We start from the raw sequence: 17,806 nt of genomic DNA, 5'->3' as shown, positions 1-17,806 counted from the left end.
GCAGCTGATGCCCCGTGATGATGACTCTGGCCAGCTCAACGCCACTAGAAATGAGACTCTGAGCCAGCCCCAGAGGTACCGGGCCAGCCTCTCCCCCACCGGACAGGAGAGCAGCCCGGCTGTGTGGTGGGGACAGTGCAGGCACAGCGCATGGCTAGGTGGGGGGGCGGGCTGCCTTCCTCCGCTCGCTGCCCGCTGCCCCCGAGTGGAGAGGTGAAGCTGGCATGCCAGAGCGGCTGTGGCAGCGGGAGGAGTACCTGTGTCCAAGCTCGTGGGCCACGGTGAAGGCCAGGGGCAGGCCTGTGTCCTCGTTGATGTTACAGCTGCGGTGTGGCTGGCACATGCCTGCCACGTGGGACAGGCCCAAGGTCTCGCAGGGCCGATTCATGGCTGCACACAGGTCCTTCCTGCGTGGGCAGAGAGCAGCCCTCAGCCCAGAGCCAGGCCCACCTGAGCAGAGAGGCCCCAGAGCAGGAGGGCACGAGGACAGCAGCCCCCCTCCCACCCAGACATCCTGCTAGCACGGCTGCACCTGTGAGGCCGTGCCCTCCTGCACATGGGACACCTGCTGGGGCCGGGGGTGGGGTGGGGGCAGACCTGAGCACAGTTGTGGTTACTGCCCCAGTGAGGGGGCTGTGCGGAGCCTTTGGGGCCCTGGGTAGCTCAGCTGGCTGAGTGTCTGGGTCTTGGTTTCAGCTCAGGTCATGATCTCAGGATCGTGAGATCAAGCCCCATGTTAGGCTTCATGCTGAATGGGGAATCTGCTTGGGATCCTCTCTCTCCCTCTCTCTTTGCACCACCCCCCACCAGCTATAAAATAAATAAATACATCTTTAAAGAAAAAAAAAACACCTCCAAACAGATCTGCAGTTGTCCAACATGGGGCAGGGATGGGGCCGGGGCCGAGGGGGGTGGCTTTGGCTGTGAGACTGCAGCCTGAGAGCTCCTTCTAATGGGCCTGCCCTGGATCCAGCCCGCAGGATAGATGCCGGGACTCACACGTGTGACAAACGTGCATGAAGCACACATACACACAAACCCAGCTGGACAAACCCAACCCAGGGAAACCCGTGCCCGTGCCCTGGTCAGAGTGTTGCACTCTATGATGTCCAGCACGAGCCCTGGGAAGGATGGGCGAAGGCGTGCTTGTGGTTTCTCAGGGTTCTAGGAGAATCCACGACTATTTCAACAAGATCTCCCCGAGTGCTGAGGAATCCAGTCTCTAGTCAAAGCCAGTAAACTGCCCCCACACAGCGCCTCGGGGGCCGGCTGCTCCGTCCTGAGGCTCAGGGAGCTCCCACTCCGGCCTGGGCCCTGCACCCCCTGGGCCCTGCACACCCCGCGGCTGGTGACACCTGGTGAGCAGGATGGCGGTGTCGTGGTGCAGTGGGTGGGCGTCCCCCTTCATGTTGATGCTCTTCTGCCACTTGCAGAAGCTCCGCAGAGTATTGTCTGCATGGTGGGTGATCTTCAGGTCATCCTGGGGGCAGAGAGAACAGCCACAGCCAGGCTCGTGGCCCCGGTCCAGCCTCCAGTCTGACCAGCACCCCCCCCCGCCCCCCGGACAGGCACATCCTGGGAGCACCTGACAGAGGGCCAGCTGGGGCCTGGGGGTGGGAGGGGCACAGCTCAGGCCAAGGAGGCTCGCTGTGCCCTACCATACAGGGCAGCTCAGGTGATGGGGATGGGGCGGCTTTGGCAGCCAATGCCCATCCCAGGACAGCCTGGGGCCATGCGACCTCTCACCTCCTCATCCTCTAGCAGGACCAGGCGCACGATGGTGATGTGGATGGGGTTCCCAATGCTGGGGTCGTGAAACAGGCCGGCCACCTGCCCGAGAGATGGGGTTAGGCTGTTGCCCTGGACAGAGAAGGTCTGGACAGCCAGCGCTGACCCATGCAAAGGCATGCACACCCCTGCTCACACACAGGGGGCTCACCTAGCGCATGTGGGCTGCACTCAGGACGTGCACACGCACACACACACATGAACGTCCTCACCCCTGCATGCAGGCTTCCCCAAACGGGCGACAACAGAGTCTGCATGTAAGGCTTTCCCAGCCTGAGCACCAGCTTGGGATCTGCTTCCCCGACTCATTCTTCCAAACGCTGGCCTCTCAGTCCTCCCAGGGCCCTGCTTTGTCTACTGTCCTGGCCTGGGACAGCCTGCAGCCCCCTCATGCCTGGGGGATGCCAAGACCAGCACTCCAGGGCTGAGTCCTCCCATGGGGCTGGAGACCTGGGTAGAGCCTAGAGAGGCATGAGGGCAGGCACGGGCCCCCAGGGTCTCCCCTCTGCCCTGCTAGCCCTGGGGCGAAGGTGCCAGGTGTGCACATCTCTCCAGGGTGTCATGGCTCGGTAGGGGTGCCCCACTCAGTCCCAAGAGAGAAGGCCACCCCAAAGATGGCAGGTGCATCAATATGCGGGGGAGTGGGCGGAGAAAGCCATCTTCTCTTTGAGAGTGCCCTGAGAACAAGAGAGAGGCCAGTCCACGGGTGGGGTCAGGTGGCAGGTTCCTGGCAGGACAGGCAGTCATGGGTTTGCTTCTAGCAAGTCCACCAAGAAAAATAATATCTAAACGGGAATGGATAAGACACCAACAGGGAGGAGGGCACCAACAGGGAGGAGCTGCACTTTGAGAAGCAAGGTCAGGAGCCTGGGGGCCCCCGTGTGCTGCTGCCTCCCCCCCATCAAGCAGGCCTGCCTCCTCGAGGTGCCCAGCATCCCCGTCTGGGCAGCCCTGGGGGTCTCCCGGCAGTGTCCCCATGTACCCTGCCCACCTACAGCTTTGCAGCACCTGCCACTGAAACACAAGCCAATCACACTGCACCCTTGCTTCAAATGGTAAGCAGGTCTTCCCATCCACAAGGTGAAGACAAAGTCCCAGTCCTGACCCCACGATGACCACCTCTGCTGTCCTCACTCCCTGGTTCCGACCACTCTGGCTCACTCTCAGAATCCCTTGAGCCTCTGTACTGCAGGGCCTTTGCAGATGCTGTGCCCTCAGCCTGGAATACCCTTCTTCTCATCTTTGCTCAGTCACATCCTGCCCTCTCTCCAGCTCTCAGCCCTCCAGCATAGGCCCTGGGGAGCCCTCCTTCCACCCGAAACCCCCAAAGCACCATAAATCTGTCCTTCCTAGCAGCCCCTCTGCTGACCTGTGTGCTCCTGAGGACGACGGTTTCATTACCGTCACACGCAGGCCATGTCTGGGGGCTCCCTCTGACAGCCCAGCGACACATCTAGTACCCGGCACATGATGGGCACTCAAGAACTATCTGCTGAATGAATCCATTTGGGGGACTTGCCACGTATTGTCAATGGATCGTCTCATTTTAAAGTAGTGGAAAACGAGAGTTGGATTAAGAGAACAAGTCTTTCCTAGACTACGGACAGGTGCATTTGGCAGGAGGTCCCAGCAAAGTGGCTCTGGGGGTAGGGGGTGCCTGAGTATCTGCTGACACCTGTCCTGACAACTGGCCCCCGTACCCTGACTTAGGGCCGGGGGCAGCTCCAGCCACATCAAGTCCCTCCCTTAGCACGTATAACACCCCTGCCCCCAAGAAGTACAGAGACCAAGCAGACCCTGGGAGGCTCTGGAGGGAGGCAGAGTCCTCACTGGTTGACCTGCTCGCTCAACCGGAGGGTGCCTGTCAGTGGCCTGAGGTCCATGTGGGGGTCACCACTGGATAAACGATCCCCAGGAAGCCCAGCTCTGTTCTGCCACAGGCCCAGACAGCAGCCTGGGTGTGCAACATTGTGAAAGATCTGGGGGTGACAGGTGACCACCAACTTCCAGCAGGCGGACAGTACAACACGAGCCGCTCAGAAAGGGCCAGTGACCTGAGACAGCGTACACAGGATGAGAGGTGCAAACCGGGCAGGTGGGGAACCTGTCTTGTGATGCCTAGTGGACACCCCCGAGCTCCCAGGCACAGATAGGGTCTGGCCCAGAGGGGACACCGCAAACTGGGGCCTGTCAGAGGCCCCAGCAGAGGGAGGCTGCCCTGCAGGTGGCTGTGGGGCTAGAGGGCAGGTGCTGTAGCAGCCACCCCAGTAGCATCAGATACAAGCCAAGCCCAACAGGAATAGTCCCTGTACTGGGCATCCTACCTGCAACATCCCGATTGATTGTCCTACTTCTAAGGTGGGTGTAAGCATCCCCATTTATTATGCATCCCCCTCTGTTGCTGAGGCTCCAAGAGACAGTTAATCTGGGACCAGAATCAGGTTTGACCCAAAGCCCCTGCTCTTCCTTCCTAACTTGGGAAAATACCTTCTGTTTAGTTTTAGGAATTCTCAGTGCTTATTAGCTCTGAAGCCTCTGACAAGTCCTGCAGTAAACAAGTCTGTTCTTTTTTGTTAAACCCTTGTTGCCAAACTTCTTCAATGGTAGCATCTTTTTTCACAGAATATTTTTTAGCATCCCTTGGAACAAGTCCTCCCTGGAACCTTCTTGGAGAAACGTTACAACGAGGCAGAGTTTCCCAAGCAAGGGATCCTGTTCTTGCCCATCCATCACCTAATCCTGGGTGGAGCCGGCACTCAGCACATCAGTGTTAAGTGAACAAGCATTTGCTCCAGAGGGACAAAGGGGGTAAGCATTCCCCAGCTCCACTGTCCATCCCCCACCGTTCTAGCAGGCTCTGGCCACCACCGCTCCCTGGCTGCCTGCCTTGGGGCAGAGAGGACCAAGTGGGCTTTGGAGGCAGACAGATCTAAGCTCCAGCCCCAGCTTCGCCACTAACCTGCTGTGTGACCATGAACAAATCCCCAGGCCTCTCTGAACCTCTGTTCCCTCCTCTAGAAAATGAGGGTGAGGCTGAGGCAAGGCAGTAGTAACTGGGCACACTGGACAAGCAGGTCCTTCTCAGAGGCTGTCCACATGCCACCCTTTGTCCCTGCCCCCTCCCGCTCCCCACCGCCTCCCCAGGTATCTGGCACTGGCTTACAGGTAGCCCCACTCTGTGCTGACCAATACTGGACTTGCCAGCTCGGGAAAGCCAGATATAGTCCAGAGTCAGGGAACAAGCATGCCAGACCACTCCTCAAGGATGGGGCTCACAAGGTGAATACATGGGTCCTGGGCATCTGGACAGGAAGGCAGGAAGAGGCCAGGCCCTGGGCTCATCGACTGACCCCTGACCCAGCTTGGCTCTGGCCAAGCTCCCTGGCCTCTGTCAGGCTGAGCCCTGAGGCGAGAGGACGACCTTGTGGCCTGGGAACCTGGCCTTGCTCATCCTCCCCCAGAGGGGCCAGGCCCTGCTGTCCGGCAATGGTCTCCCCAAGCCCTGGCCTTTAGTGGTTCCCCTCGCTGGGCAGACAAGGTCACACTGAGGCTTGGCTGGGCCTTTGAGGTCTCAAGTGCCAGACAGGAGGCTGTGGCTTTTATTCCATGAGGAGCAGGGAGCCTGACAAGGGTGGTTACTGTCGGGCAGGAGGCTGGCCCAGAGCGGAGCTTGCTGATGAGGTTGTGGGAGTGCAGGGGGCACGGGCAGAGACCCCTCCTGTCCTGAGCCTTCATCACAGCTGGATGACCTCTGGGGGCACTTCTCCCAGAGCTGGGGGAGGGGAGGGGCAGGCAGGGGCAAGCATCACAGGCTCTGGCCCTGGCACAGCCCTGAGACGCAGCCCAGCTACGAAGCACACACCCTCACTCACCCAGGAGGGTGGGGCTGTGCAGTGGCCAGGCCCAGATCCTTCCTCTCACGGGGCAGCCACAGGGACAGAGTGGCTCGAGCTGCAACCCATTCCAGGGGTCACCAGCTCCAGGAAGCCACAGAGCACCAAGGAGAGAGGGGGCCTGGGCTCCCACCCGCTCTGTCCTGCCTCGCTGTGTGACCTGAGCAAGTCACTCACCCTCTCAGGGCCCACTTTTCTCAACTGGCACATGGGCCCAGGTCGGCAGGACCGGTCCCTCGGCTACTATCCTCATCCCTAGTTCACAGATGAGCAAAGCTGAGGCTCAGACAGGTCAAGTGTCGCCCGAGGTCAGTAGCTGGTGGGCTGCGAAACTGAACAGACCCTCTGAACTCTCACAAATGCTGGTGTCGCAGGCCCAGGCTGCTCTCGCTGAGCGCCTGTGTATCCCCAGTGCCCACAAGTCCCAGCACAAAGGAGGAAGATGCGTAACCGATATGAATGATCCAACCTGTCTAGGGGCTTCCCCAGGTAGGTGCAGGACGGTGGTTGCCCCCCACCCCGCTCCGCCCCCCTGCACCGCCCCCCACAGGCCAGCAGAGCCAGCAGGGCCACCACCTCGCGCCCCGCCCGCCTCCCACCTGCCCAGGCCTGGTGTCCAGCTGCCACCTCACCATGTTCATGATGGTCAGCACGTAGCTCTCAACCTGCGGCTGCCCATGGTACTCCACCATTTTGGCGTCGGCTACCACCAGGGTCTCCACCCACTTCTCTCTGCTGACCGAGCGCTGACTGAGACGCCTGGGCCGCTGCCGCTGACGCTGCCACTGCTGCCGCTGCTCCCACCGCTCCCGCCGCGCCTCCACCTGCGTGGATGCTGTGGGCCCAGGTGGTGGGGTTAGCAGCCTGGGGGTTAGCGGCTGGCCCAGGGTGCATCTCAAGGCCCCCGCTCAGCAGCTCACTTGGGGCCGAGGGAACAGTGCGGGGTCAGAGCAAGCGGCCAGGACACCCACTGTGGCTCTGCCCCAGACCTGGGCTGTGTGACCCTGCTCTGGTCACGTCCCTCCTCTGACCCGGAGCATCCCCGACTATAAACAGCAATCAGCCAAAGAGTCTCAGAGGATGCCCTTGGGGTGCAATGAAACAGTAGATGTGAACAAGGAGCTCCTGGGCCCCATCTCCAGTGTTGCTCCCTGTCCCCTGGGGTTGGCAGATCCCCACACAGGTGGACCCCAGGGCCCCACCTGGGAGGCCGTCCCCACTGGAGGCCTGTTCCCCTGTCTAAGCCACCCCAGACAGAAGCCGGGAAGACTGGGGCCCAGAAGCCCAACTCTGGATATTGTTCCCGTGAACAAAGTCATTGAGCTATGGCAGCTTCTGAGGCTGGCTTGCTGGCCAAGCAGCCCCCAGACCCCTGCAGCCCTTCGTGGGCAGCTCCTCATCTGGACTGGCCAGCAATGTGGCTCTGCAGAAGAGGTGCTGGTGCTATGTCCCCAGTAACAGAGCTCACCTATTCTGGGCTGGGGCCGGAGCAGGGAAGGGAGGGACGTTCCTGGCTAGCTGCTCTGATGGCCCGGCCACCCAAGGAAGAATGGCCAACAGAGCTGCAGGTGTGGTAGGCAGTGAGTAAGGCAGAGGCAGAGGCCTCAGGCCTGTGGCGCATATGGAAGGCATGGGCTATGGTAATATGTCTGCATCCCTTTGGTCCAAGGGGAGCTGGACATGGAGATGTTGATGAGAGAAGCTTCTGGAAAGGAGCCCAATGCCTGCAGCCCTTTCCCGATCGCTGGCAGCAGAGGCACATACCTTGTACTCCACAGGTGCCTGCGGCCCTGGAACTACCCAGTGCTGCTTCCCTCTCAGGAGCCTGGCGCTTGTAGACCACGTGCGGCTGGGCATGGCCGGGCCGGGCTGGGACACCCTGTAGGGGCTCGATGAAGTAGTCCTCATTGGAAAGCTGGAACACACCTTTCTGGGAAGATGCGCGAGGGTCACATGGAAAGGCCGCAGTGGGTTCCTCCGCCCCACGGTCCCTGAGGCCCCACGCTCTCAGTGCCTCTGACCAACACCCAATACATGTGCTTTCACCCCTCTGGGCCTCTGCTCACTCTGTTCCTTCTGCCCTGCATGGCCTTCCCGGCCATTTCACACGGCCCAAGGCCTCAGGGCAGAGCTCAGAAGCTAGTACTCTCAGGAGGATGCTCCACATGTCTGCTTTACCCTCCCCCACCCCCACGCACACCCAGTTAGGAGCAGGAAATGCAGCCACGCTAAATCTAGGATGGCATCTTCAACATGGTGCCAGATGGCTGCCTCGAGTCAGGCAGTGGGGCATCCAGACCGTCTTCCCTCTTCTCAGCATGCCAGCCATTGTGTCCTCTTGCCCCTGGCCTGCGTCCCGATCTCCCTGAGGTGATGAATCACTCCAAATGCAGCCCTGCCCACACCCAAGCCACTGAGATGCCCACAGTCACCAGGACATCCTACTGCCCGGGCCTGCCAGAGCAGGGAAGCAGGCAGGGGCATCTCGGGCACATCCGCCGGCGTGCAGAGGCCAGGGCAGGGGGGCCTGGGGAGGCATCTTTGGGTAGCCCACCACCTCCAGAGGAAGCCCAGCCCTCTGGGGGGAGGGTCTTGCCTCCTCTGCAGCTCCCTCTTTGCACCAAGTATACCCCTTGGGCTGCACAAGGCTGGGAGCCCCGAGGGCCAGAAAGTGCAGCACCAGCAGCAAGGACCCTGGGCAAGGTTCCCACTGAGCCTTCTGCTCATCTGTAAATGGGAACGACACCAGTATGCACAGCTGCTGCAGACTCAACAAGATGACCATATGAGAGGACAGGCCCCGGCTCTCAGAGGTCTGGATGTCCTGCAGCAGTGGTCCTGCTACAGCCTGTGGCTTCTTGGGTGCGCTCTGAGCTGAGGGCCCTCCTGGGACCAGTAGACGGCTGACCCACTGACCATGTACACGTTCCTCCCCCACTACGGTTCCCACACCTGCATCCCCAGAAAGGGGAGGGCATATCTGGTCACCTGGCCAGGAGCAGAGAGATCCCTGTGCTGCTTGAGGTGGGAGCCACGCCAACCCAAGCAGAGGGAGGCAATCAAGGCTGCAGCATAGCCAGCATCACCTCCACCCGGGGCAGGGTGGCTGAGGCTCTCGGGAAGGAAAGGTAAAGGTGAGGCTGCCCCACTGAGAACGAAGGCATAACCCACGCTCCCCAGGACGGACAGCTGCGCTGTGTTAGGAGTGACCTGGTCTACAGGGTGATTCTCAAAGAGCCCTCTCTGCACCTGCAACTTCCACACTGGGAAACGCTCAGAGATGCAGGCCTGGGAGCCTCACCCATCCCACCCTAGCACACTGTTAACAAACGTGCTTCTGGCTCAAGTTCGAAGACTGCCACCCTGGGGGACAGGACCCCCCCACCGTACAGGTGCACCCCCCACCCCCGCTCCGTGAGTCCCCTGGGGTGCGGGGCACTCACCAGCCCGTCGCAGGCGCTGATGGCCGCCAGGCCGCCCTCCAGTTCCGGGTCCTGCACCTCGCCGAGCAGGTGGCAGGCGGGCGCCTGGGCATGGATGTGCGCGCTCCCCAGGTCGCCGCGCCGCCGCGTCTCGCTCACGAAGCCGGGCGCCAGCAGGTGCGTGTTGGCCGTCAGGTTGAAGCGCAGCTCGCGCCCGCGGTACTGCAGCTCGTAGAAGGTCGGCGTGGCGCGGGGTGCGGACCCGTCCCGCTTGCGCAGTGCGCGTGGCCACAGCTCATAGGACAAGAAGGAGCCCCCCGCGTCCACGCGCACGGGGTGCACGACGTCCAGCGCCACGCGGCCATCCACAGTGCGGCCTGCGGGGAGAGGGCAGCCGGGGACACCCGGTGTGAAGAGGCGGCAGAGCGAGCCAAACCCCGCCTCCCCAGGCCCACTTCTCTGCCCTGTTACCCCATAACCGCCAGCCGCCCTGCCCAGAGGCTGCTTGCAGCACAGCGGCCAGAGGGAGCCACCCCACAGAGGTGGATGGAGGCCCCCACTCCTGCCCAGGCCACATCACAGAGAAAGGCAAACCTCTGGCCACAGCCAGGGAGGCCCCGGGCAAGGACACTCAAGGTTATCTGCTACACCTGCTGAGTTCCTGCCACTCAGCCCACTGGGCTTCCTGCGGCTCCTCTAGAAGCCACACCTGCTCTGGCCTGTGATTCTGTGCTCCTGCCCCCCAGCCCAGTGCCACCCCGCGAGGCCAATGCCTCACCTCCCTCCAGTCCAGCTCAGAGGGCTCACTGGCCTCCTCTGACCACTATATCTTCAAATGACAACTCCCTGGCTCCCTCTCCTTCTTCCCTGCTGTATTCCTCCCCATAGCATGACTGACACACTATGTGGCTTAGCATTTTAATTATTTTTTCCATTTGTCTATTTTCTTCCAATGTAAACCCCAGGAGGATGAGAATCTTTCGTCTTTGTTGAAGACTCTACCTGTCACAACAGTGCCTTAGCGCTCTAGGTAGTTAAGACTTGGCAGTTTCTCGAGAAATATCAGATCTGTAGAATGGGGATAATTGCTTGTGCTCTTAGTGAAAGAGCCCATCCACCCACGGCAGTGCACGGCTTGCTGACCCCGCGTGTGGGCCATTATGATTATTAGGGTGGACTGTATAGCCTGGTGGATTTTTAAATGCGCTCTCACGGTCCACGGTGGGGTAGGTGTCCTGCCCCCGGGAGATTGAGAAGGACCATCCAGATGTGAGGCCCCCACTCCAGCTCAGCAACTCTGGGTTATTTGTGTTAGATGCAAGGGTCCATTTGAAGAGAAGGTTCTAGGCCTGGACAAAACCTGCAGCCCTGTGCTCAGGCCCTGGAGGCTGTTAGAATCCCTCTCAGAGTCTTCTCAGAGCAAGACTCTTAACTAACCTCTTTCGCTGAGGAGCCCTTCTCAGAATGACATTCTCGAATGCATAAGATAAAATGCAAACGAGTGCCAAGGAAATGGATTATACTGAAACACAGTCATCAAAATTGTTTCGGAAGTGGGATATATACTTAAGCGCTCCTTTATGAACGTGTTTAAAAAGACCTAAGGGCAAATTTAACCACTACAGTAATTTTGCAGTAGTGATGAGCAGTGATTTGGTTTGAGATAGAAAAATAGTTTGGGGGACCCCTGGGTGGCTCAGTGGTTGAGCGTCAGCCTTCAGCTCAGGGTGTGATCCTGGGACCCCAGGATCGAGTCCCACATCGGGCTGCCCGCAAGGAGCCTGCCTCTCCCTCTGCCTGTCTCTCCGCATCTCTCATGAATGAATGAATGAATGAATGAATAAAAATCTTTATTAAAAAATGGTTTGGTTTTCTAGCTCGGTAATGAAGTCACAGATGCTCCTAATGCTATTGTAGTTTGGTGCTAACATGCAAAATTGAAGGAAATGCTAACTTAGAAGTAAAAAAAACGTAAAGACGTAGTATCTTCCCATCAGAGTTTATGGATCCTCTAAATTTTGCCCACATTCCTGGGGCTGTGGAGTCCAGGGGAGGACACCCGTGGGAAAATCTGCAGGCTGCAGGCTCAGAGAGGAACACAGCCGGCCTCGAGCCACAAAGCGAGAGTAACAGATTGGGCTCCAAGTCCCCCGGGAACATCGTTCTGCATTCTCAGCAGCCCGTTCCTTGCTAGGCCTGTTTCCTCATCGCTCACATAAAGGAGTTGCACCAGATTAAGTGTTTCAAACTTCTTTAGCCACCAGATCTACTCTTCAAAAGAAATCTCGTGTGGACACATACACATCAGAACAGCACTACTGTGGGGGCGGAGGAGGGTTGTCCCAGGGATCCTGGGGCTGATGCTCTTGTCTCCTTTCCCTCTGCAGTCCCCAGGCTCTGGGGAGCACTTAGGAAACTGGCCCATCTGAGGTCTTTCTGCCCAAGGTCCTGCCCTGATGAACCAGATACAGGCCCAGCTCTCCCAAATCCTGGCTGCTCGGGACAATGACCCCTGGGGCCATAGAAATGTCTGGGCATCCTGCAAATGCCCCCCAGGCTTTCTCTGTGGCTGAAAAGGCAGCCCAGCCCAGCCCAGCCCCAAGCTCCATCCTGGCCAGGCTGCAGAAACCAACTGGCCATCTCCTGCCAAACCACGTGCAGCGTGCCCTGCACACACCAGTGGTGTGCTCCTGCCAAGGACATGCCCGAATGCCCCAGCCGCCTGGTGGGCAGCCCACAGGGTGCCATCCAGGAGGATACTCAGTGAGGGGCAGACGGGCAGGGTCATTCTGTGTGGTTCTGGGCAAAGGTTCCCTCTCCCAGTCTCCGGAGGACACAAGTACAAGGATTTTCCAGGCTTCTCGGGGAAGAATTTGTTAAAATCAAATTCCCAGACCCTATTGCAGACCCACTGATTCAGCATCTCCAGGAAATGGGACTGGGAAGCTGTGTTTTTTGCCAAGAGCCTCAGGGGACTGTGATCATCAGGGAAGTCCGGAAATCCTCCTCAGAGAGTGAACTTGGCCGAGCATCAGCAGTACCTGGAGGAGAGCTCTGAAAGGCTACAGAGGCTGAGGACACAGCCCACAGATGGATTCCATAGACCTAGGGCTCTGGGACCCCAGAATCTGCATTTTCCATATTTTCCTAAGCCTCACAGGGACTCAGACTGGACTGTTTCCGAGGCTGACCTTTGGAAGCCAGCAGGCAGGCTGGTTCAAGGAGGCTCCTTGCTCTGACGTCCTAATGAGGGTATTTGGGATTACAGCTCCACAATCACTGCCTGCAGATTTGGTTTTTGTCAGTTTATTGATCTTGTTTGTTCGTTTCGACTTGCACAAATATTGAAAAATATTTAATCAGTTGCTTCCAGTTTAAAAATTACATGATCTGGACAGCCCCGGTGGCACAGCGGTTTAGCACCACCTGCAGCCCAGGGTGTGATCCTGGGGACCCGGGATAGAGTCCCACATCGGGCTCCTTGCATGGAGCCTGCTTCTCCCTCTGCCTGTCTCTCTCTCTGTCTCATGAATAAATAAATAAAATCTTAAAAATAAATAAATAAAAATAAAAATTACATGATCTTATCCAAAAATCTCAATTTTCAGCTTTCTCCGAAAAGCCTTATCATTCATACATGTCACACCTCAATCTCCACCCAGCAGAAGTGGCTGCGGTGGAGCAAGGAGCCCCTGGGAGAGGGCCTGTACTCCACCCTGGCCGCCCCCCATCCCCTCCCACCCCCCGCCCAGTCCCCACGGCTCCCTCTTCTATTCCCAACTGCTGCTGACTGCCTCCTAGTTATGCTGTCTTTCAGTGACTAAAGAACTGAATTTCTAACAGAAATGGAGAAACAGGAGATGGGCCACCTGCCAGGCTTGTTCACCCATGTTGCTGCCCTGGGGGACGGCACCTGATGTGTCACACTGGGCTACTGATTGTGAGGGAGCGGTAGTTGCTCCGAAGTCCAGGAAAATGTATGAGACACCATCCTTCCCTTCAAAACAGGGAACTGGTGTTGGGCACTCCTGACCTTGATGCCTGGCCCAGGACTGAGTGGTTCAGCTGGGGAGGGGATGTCACACAGATGGGCTGAAGTAAAGAAAAGCCTCATCAGGGAGGGTGCTGTGTGCGGTCCTCTGACCCTGGAGGGTCCCGTGGCAGACACCAGGTGATGGACCCTGCCAGGTGATGGGCCCCAGGAGGACCAGATGCTGTAGGCTCAGGCAACGCCCACGTCTTGTAAAACAAGACCATGGAGTGATGAAATAAGGCACTGTCAGGAATGTGGGCTTGGAACATAGAAAAGTTTGGGGGCAGTCGCTGGATGGTGCTGAGTCTCTGTGTCCCCACCCACAGGGGGAACCCTGGTCAGGGGACAGAAGCCCCGGGGGGAGGGAGCATAGGACAAAAAGCCTGGGATAAGTCAGCAGCTGCATCCCAAGGCTCTGTCTTAAGTACCACCCACGGTTCCTGGGCCTGGGCCATCCCAGCTGAAGGTAAGGGCATGCAGGGGCCCACCTGCCTGTGGCGCCCAGTGTCCTGAGCAACAGGGGCTGCGTGGCAACAGCAGTGTCTTTAGCACATAGGGTGGGAGTCGGGGGTACGAATGCGATGGGGGAATCAGAACTACTGGGGAGAAATGGCCCACTCTAAACAGGTGTCCCTGGGGAGGGATCCACGGCCCCCGGGGATAGAGGGTCTTGCTGAAAATCCTGCTCTAGACCTTGTGCAAATCACAAGACCGAAGTTCAGGATGAGTTATAAAGAAGCTGCCTATTAAGCTCAGAAATGTGACGGAAATGCAGGTAAAAGGCACGAGGATCCGTGTGTTCTAGAGCCAGGCCTCCCGGCTTGCGTCTCATCTCTGCCGCTCGAAGCTGTTAGCCCGCAGGCAGGTTACTCAACCCCTTGGAGTCTGTGCTCCATCTCTAACTCAGGCGCAAGAATCACCGCACCTGCCCCTCCGGGTGTGTGAGCTAAACAAGCTCCCACGTAGGTGCTGAGCACAGGAACACAGCACACAGCACGGGAGAGCTAAGTTACAACAGAAAAGTAGCCAGAGAGGTTCTAAAGTAGATTCCACAGTTTCCTAAAAGCCTGTTTTATCTCTTTGCCCAAAGGCTTAAGAAGATGCTTTTTAATAAAAAAAAGAAAACTAAAGACTTGGAGAAAGTTATCACTTTGCTGCAATAATTTTATTTTCTTGTTTTGCTCTGCACTAATCTTTTTTGTAACATATTGTTTTGCCATTAAAATATTTTATGGTGGGGGCTGAGTGAGTTACAAAGCAAACAACCCTTTCCCTGTCTCTACAGCTGACCCCTGGTAGAGACTTGGTAGCTGAGACTCTCATGCCCCGCCCCAGGGCTGGCAAGCCGTAGAGGTGTGTGGGCACCACAGGGCTGAGCGGCTGGATGGTGTGGGCGCTGTTCAGCAGGACCGTGCTGCTTGGCGGCCCAGCGGTTGTGCCAAGTCAGGAGCTCTGTTCCGAATGGACTGAGCCCCTGCCACGCTGGGTGTTAAATACTTTCAATATCACCCCTGGGTGACAAAACCGTCACTTTGCAGCTTCTACCAGAGAAATGCCATCAGGCCTTTACCCTCACCTCTCTATCAAAAACCAGAGTAACAGTCCAGCCCTTCAAATGACCTGACCCGAAGCTCATGACAAAGAGGAAAAATAACCGGGGTGTGAGAGTGCATGAGTGTGCGAGACATGCCATCCTCCTAGAATTGGCATTCATGTGCCCAGCATGCACACAGGGCTCACATGTGCAATTCAGTGTTTGGTGGGAGGGTATACCACCCCAGTCCCATCAACCCCAAAACGTCTCTTGATGTGTCACAGGAGGAAAAGTCAGGATACACTTTCCTAAAAGGGAGCCCAAAATATGCCCTTTTGGTCTCAAGGAAGGTAGTTCAGTGGGTAGAGACCCCGGTCTAGGACTCCCAAGGCAGCTCCAGAGAAAATGATAACAGCTGTGCAGTCTGGGGTCAGGATGGGGTAGCCCCATCTTGTCTACCTATGGGGGGTCGAGAAGACCTTCCAGCGGGAAGGGGGCAGGTTACATGGAAGAGGGTACCTGCCCTGCCTCCTCTGCCAAATGGAGGTTGTCCAAACCACAGGACTCACCAAGGCCTCCCTAGTCTTCCTGGGTCTCTGTGGCAGATTACTGAAAATGACCTCCCAGTGGCAGTCACTCTACCCTGTGCTAAGCTACTGACATTCAGCACCTGTATCTTTCCCAAGAACCCTTCGAGGTACATACCATTATCCTGGTAACTACAGCAGAAGGCTGGGAAGTGGACCGGGGCCCCCTCACTCCTCTGACAGCTTCCCTGGGGGTCCTGGAGCCAAGTGCAGGCTCAGGGGCAGTTCCTTGGGCAAATGCTTTGCTGCCTCATCCCCATCACCTGGGCAGCCTTCAGGGGCCCCCCACTCCCAGCAGTGGGAAGACAGGATTCACCCAGGAGCTAAGGACCCTACCGGGCAGGCCACTCTGAGTCTGTCCCCTCCACCATGAAAGAACTTTGTATTCCCTGCCTTTCAGGACTGTTGCAGAGATGATGAGAAATAAGAATGCATTAAATATTTGCTCCCTCTGCACAGGAATACACTGCCGCTTGAGGGAACCTCCCGAAAACTCCACTTCCACGAGCTACGTCCCTCAGTGGCTCCCCAAAACCTCTAAAATCTGGTTTAAATGCCCCCACACTCCGGCCCGGGGAGGCTTTCCCCATCAGTCCCTGTCCTGGGGGGCAAAGGCCCCCATCCCCAGCACGCAGGCCCAATGCGCCCGCGCCCTGCCAGGGGGCGCCCCCACCCCCTCCAGCCCACCCGGAGGGGTTCATCCATCCCCGTCCCTCCCGGCTCTGGTCTCCCCTCCCCTACAAAGCCTCCCGGAGCCCGTCGCCCGCATGGCTCTCGCGGCCATCCGACCGGCCCCCATCAGCCCAGGGATCCCCCAGGTCCTCGGCCCCCCAAGTCCCAGGCCAGCTGCCTCGGACGCGCCTGCAGCTCCGCAGCCTAGCAGGACCTGGACGTGGGCCAGAGGCTCGTCGGAGGCCGGCCGGGCGGGGCAGGGAGAGCCGAGCCCAGGGCCGGGAGAGAAGCTCCCCTCCGCTCCCTCCGGGGAGCTCCGGCGTCTGCACCCTCCGGGCGGGGAGGAGAGGGAAGGAGAGGGGAGGGGAGGCAGGAAGTGCGGGGGGCCCGCGAGTCGGGTCCCCGCGCCCCCGGCCCCCGGGCCCCGCCCCCCGGCCCCCCGCCCGCTGCACCCCCGGCCCTGCGCCCCTGCGCCCCCGCCCCCCGGGTCCCCGCGCCCCCTGCACCCTCGGCCCCCACGGGCTGCCCTGCGGACCAGGAGCCGACGAGGCTCCGCACCGAGCCCTCCGCGCGCGGACCAGACCCAGGGGGACCCCGCGCCGTGCGCCCGAAGGCCGAGGGGCTTCCTCCAGGCTCGGGCAGGGGGCCCCGACCCCACCCGCTCCCAAGCCCCCGGGCCGTGCGGGGGGCGAGCGGGGGGCGCGGGCGGGCGGGGAGGGGCGGCCACCCACCTGGTGCGGGTCCGGGGTCGCCGGGCGCCAGGGCGCAGAGCAGCAGGAGCAGGGGGCGCAGCCGGGGCGCGGGGCTGCGGGGGCTGCGGGCGCCCGGGCGGCGGGGCATGGCCGGGGCGGGCGGGGCCGGGTAGGGGGGCGCCGGGCGCGCGCGCTCTGGTCCGTCCCGTCCGCTGGCTGCCCGGTCCCGGTCCCGGTCCCGGTCCCGGTCCGGCTCAGGACATGCCCGGCCCGCGCGCAGCTCCCGCGGCGGGACCCGGTCTGCGGCAACAAAGGCTGCAGGGCCCGCCCCCTCGGCGGCGCAGGAGGCTCCCGGGACCGAGGGCCCGACGGCGAGAAAGAAAGAGAGAAAGAGGAGAGGAGAGCGGAGGAGAGAGGGAGGGAGGGAGGGGGGAGGGAGGGGGCCGCGCTGCCGCCAGCCCCTCCCCGGCCCGGCCCGGCCCGGCCCCGCCCCTCCGGGCCCCGCCCCCTCCGGGCCCCGCCCCCCGGCGACAGCTTGGGGGCTGGTGCGGGGACCGACGCGCGCGGCGCCCCCCGACGGCCCCGACCTTCCCGACCTCCCGCCGGGCCGCGGGCGCCCTCTGGCGGCGGAGCCGAGCCGGACCTCTGGGCCGTGGCCCTGCAAGTGTCTCCCCGCCCCCCACAAGCCCCCCCCCCCAGATGCCGGCATTTCGGGACCATCCTTTCCGGAGCCGCCGGGCCCCCAGGAGCAGGGCACGGAGGTCTCCCCGGGGACCCCCACACAGACCCCACTCGGATGCTGTCAGCGGGGAGGCCCGGCTGGTGGGCTCGCGCCCAGGCTCCGTCCTGCCCCGCCGGTGGGTCAGCACAGAGGCCAGGCATCTGTCCCCAGGGTCACAGCCCCTCGGCCAGTGCCGGCAGGAGCCCACCCCCTGGACACTGCTGCTCTGGCTCAGCCTGGCCTGCCCTGGACTTCCTGGAGTTCCCGGCTCCTGGGTGGCCAGTCCCCCCTCCCCCAGGCCCACGCCTCCTCCTGTCTGTCCATCTCCATGCACTTTCCCCTGGTTCCTGGAAGCTGACTCCTGGCTCCTCCAGGGTCGCAGGGAGCATGTGTCAACTCAGCTCCCTGACGTCCTCGTGTCCAGGGACCTTCCCTTCCAGCTCAGCCAGCAGCTCTCACAACCA

The 17,806-nt window shown here is 60.1% G+C and overlaps 1 protein-coding gene across 1 annotated transcript in view; it reads right to left on the bottom strand.

Moving 5' to 3' along the window:
* Positions 1–16,970, bottom strand: part of ADAMTS7 (ADAM metallopeptidase with thrombospondin type 1 motif 7) — a 41,189-nt gene extending 24,219 nt beyond the window's left edge. The window contains exons 1-7 of the mRNA XM_072737507.1: positions 16,661–16,970; positions 9,125–9,480; positions 7,446–7,611; positions 6,314–6,516; positions 1,747–1,830; positions 1,356–1,480; positions 258–407 (exon numbers count right to left, since the gene is read on the bottom strand). Of these exons, the coding sequence (XP_072593608.1) occupies positions 258–407; positions 1,356–1,480; positions 1,747–1,830; positions 6,314–6,516; positions 7,446–7,611; positions 9,125–9,480; positions 16,661–16,769 (1,193 nt within the window). The 5' untranslated portion in view covers positions 16,770–16,970. The remainder of the gene's footprint in view (positions 1–257; positions 408–1,355; positions 1,481–1,746; positions 1,831–6,313; positions 6,517–7,445; positions 7,612–9,124; positions 9,481–16,660) is intronic.
* Positions 16,971–17,806: the final 836 nt, after the last annotated feature.

The sequence above is a fragment of the Vulpes vulpes genome, chromosome 14 (genome assembly GCF_048418805.1).
Source record: "Vulpes vulpes isolate BD-2025 chromosome 14, VulVul3, whole genome shotgun sequence".
Lineage (NCBI taxonomy): Eukaryota > Metazoa > Chordata > Mammalia > Carnivora > Canidae > Vulpes > Vulpes vulpes.
The sequence above is the reverse complement of the archived record's forward strand: the minus strand, read 5'-3'. Positions and strand labels throughout refer to the sequence as shown.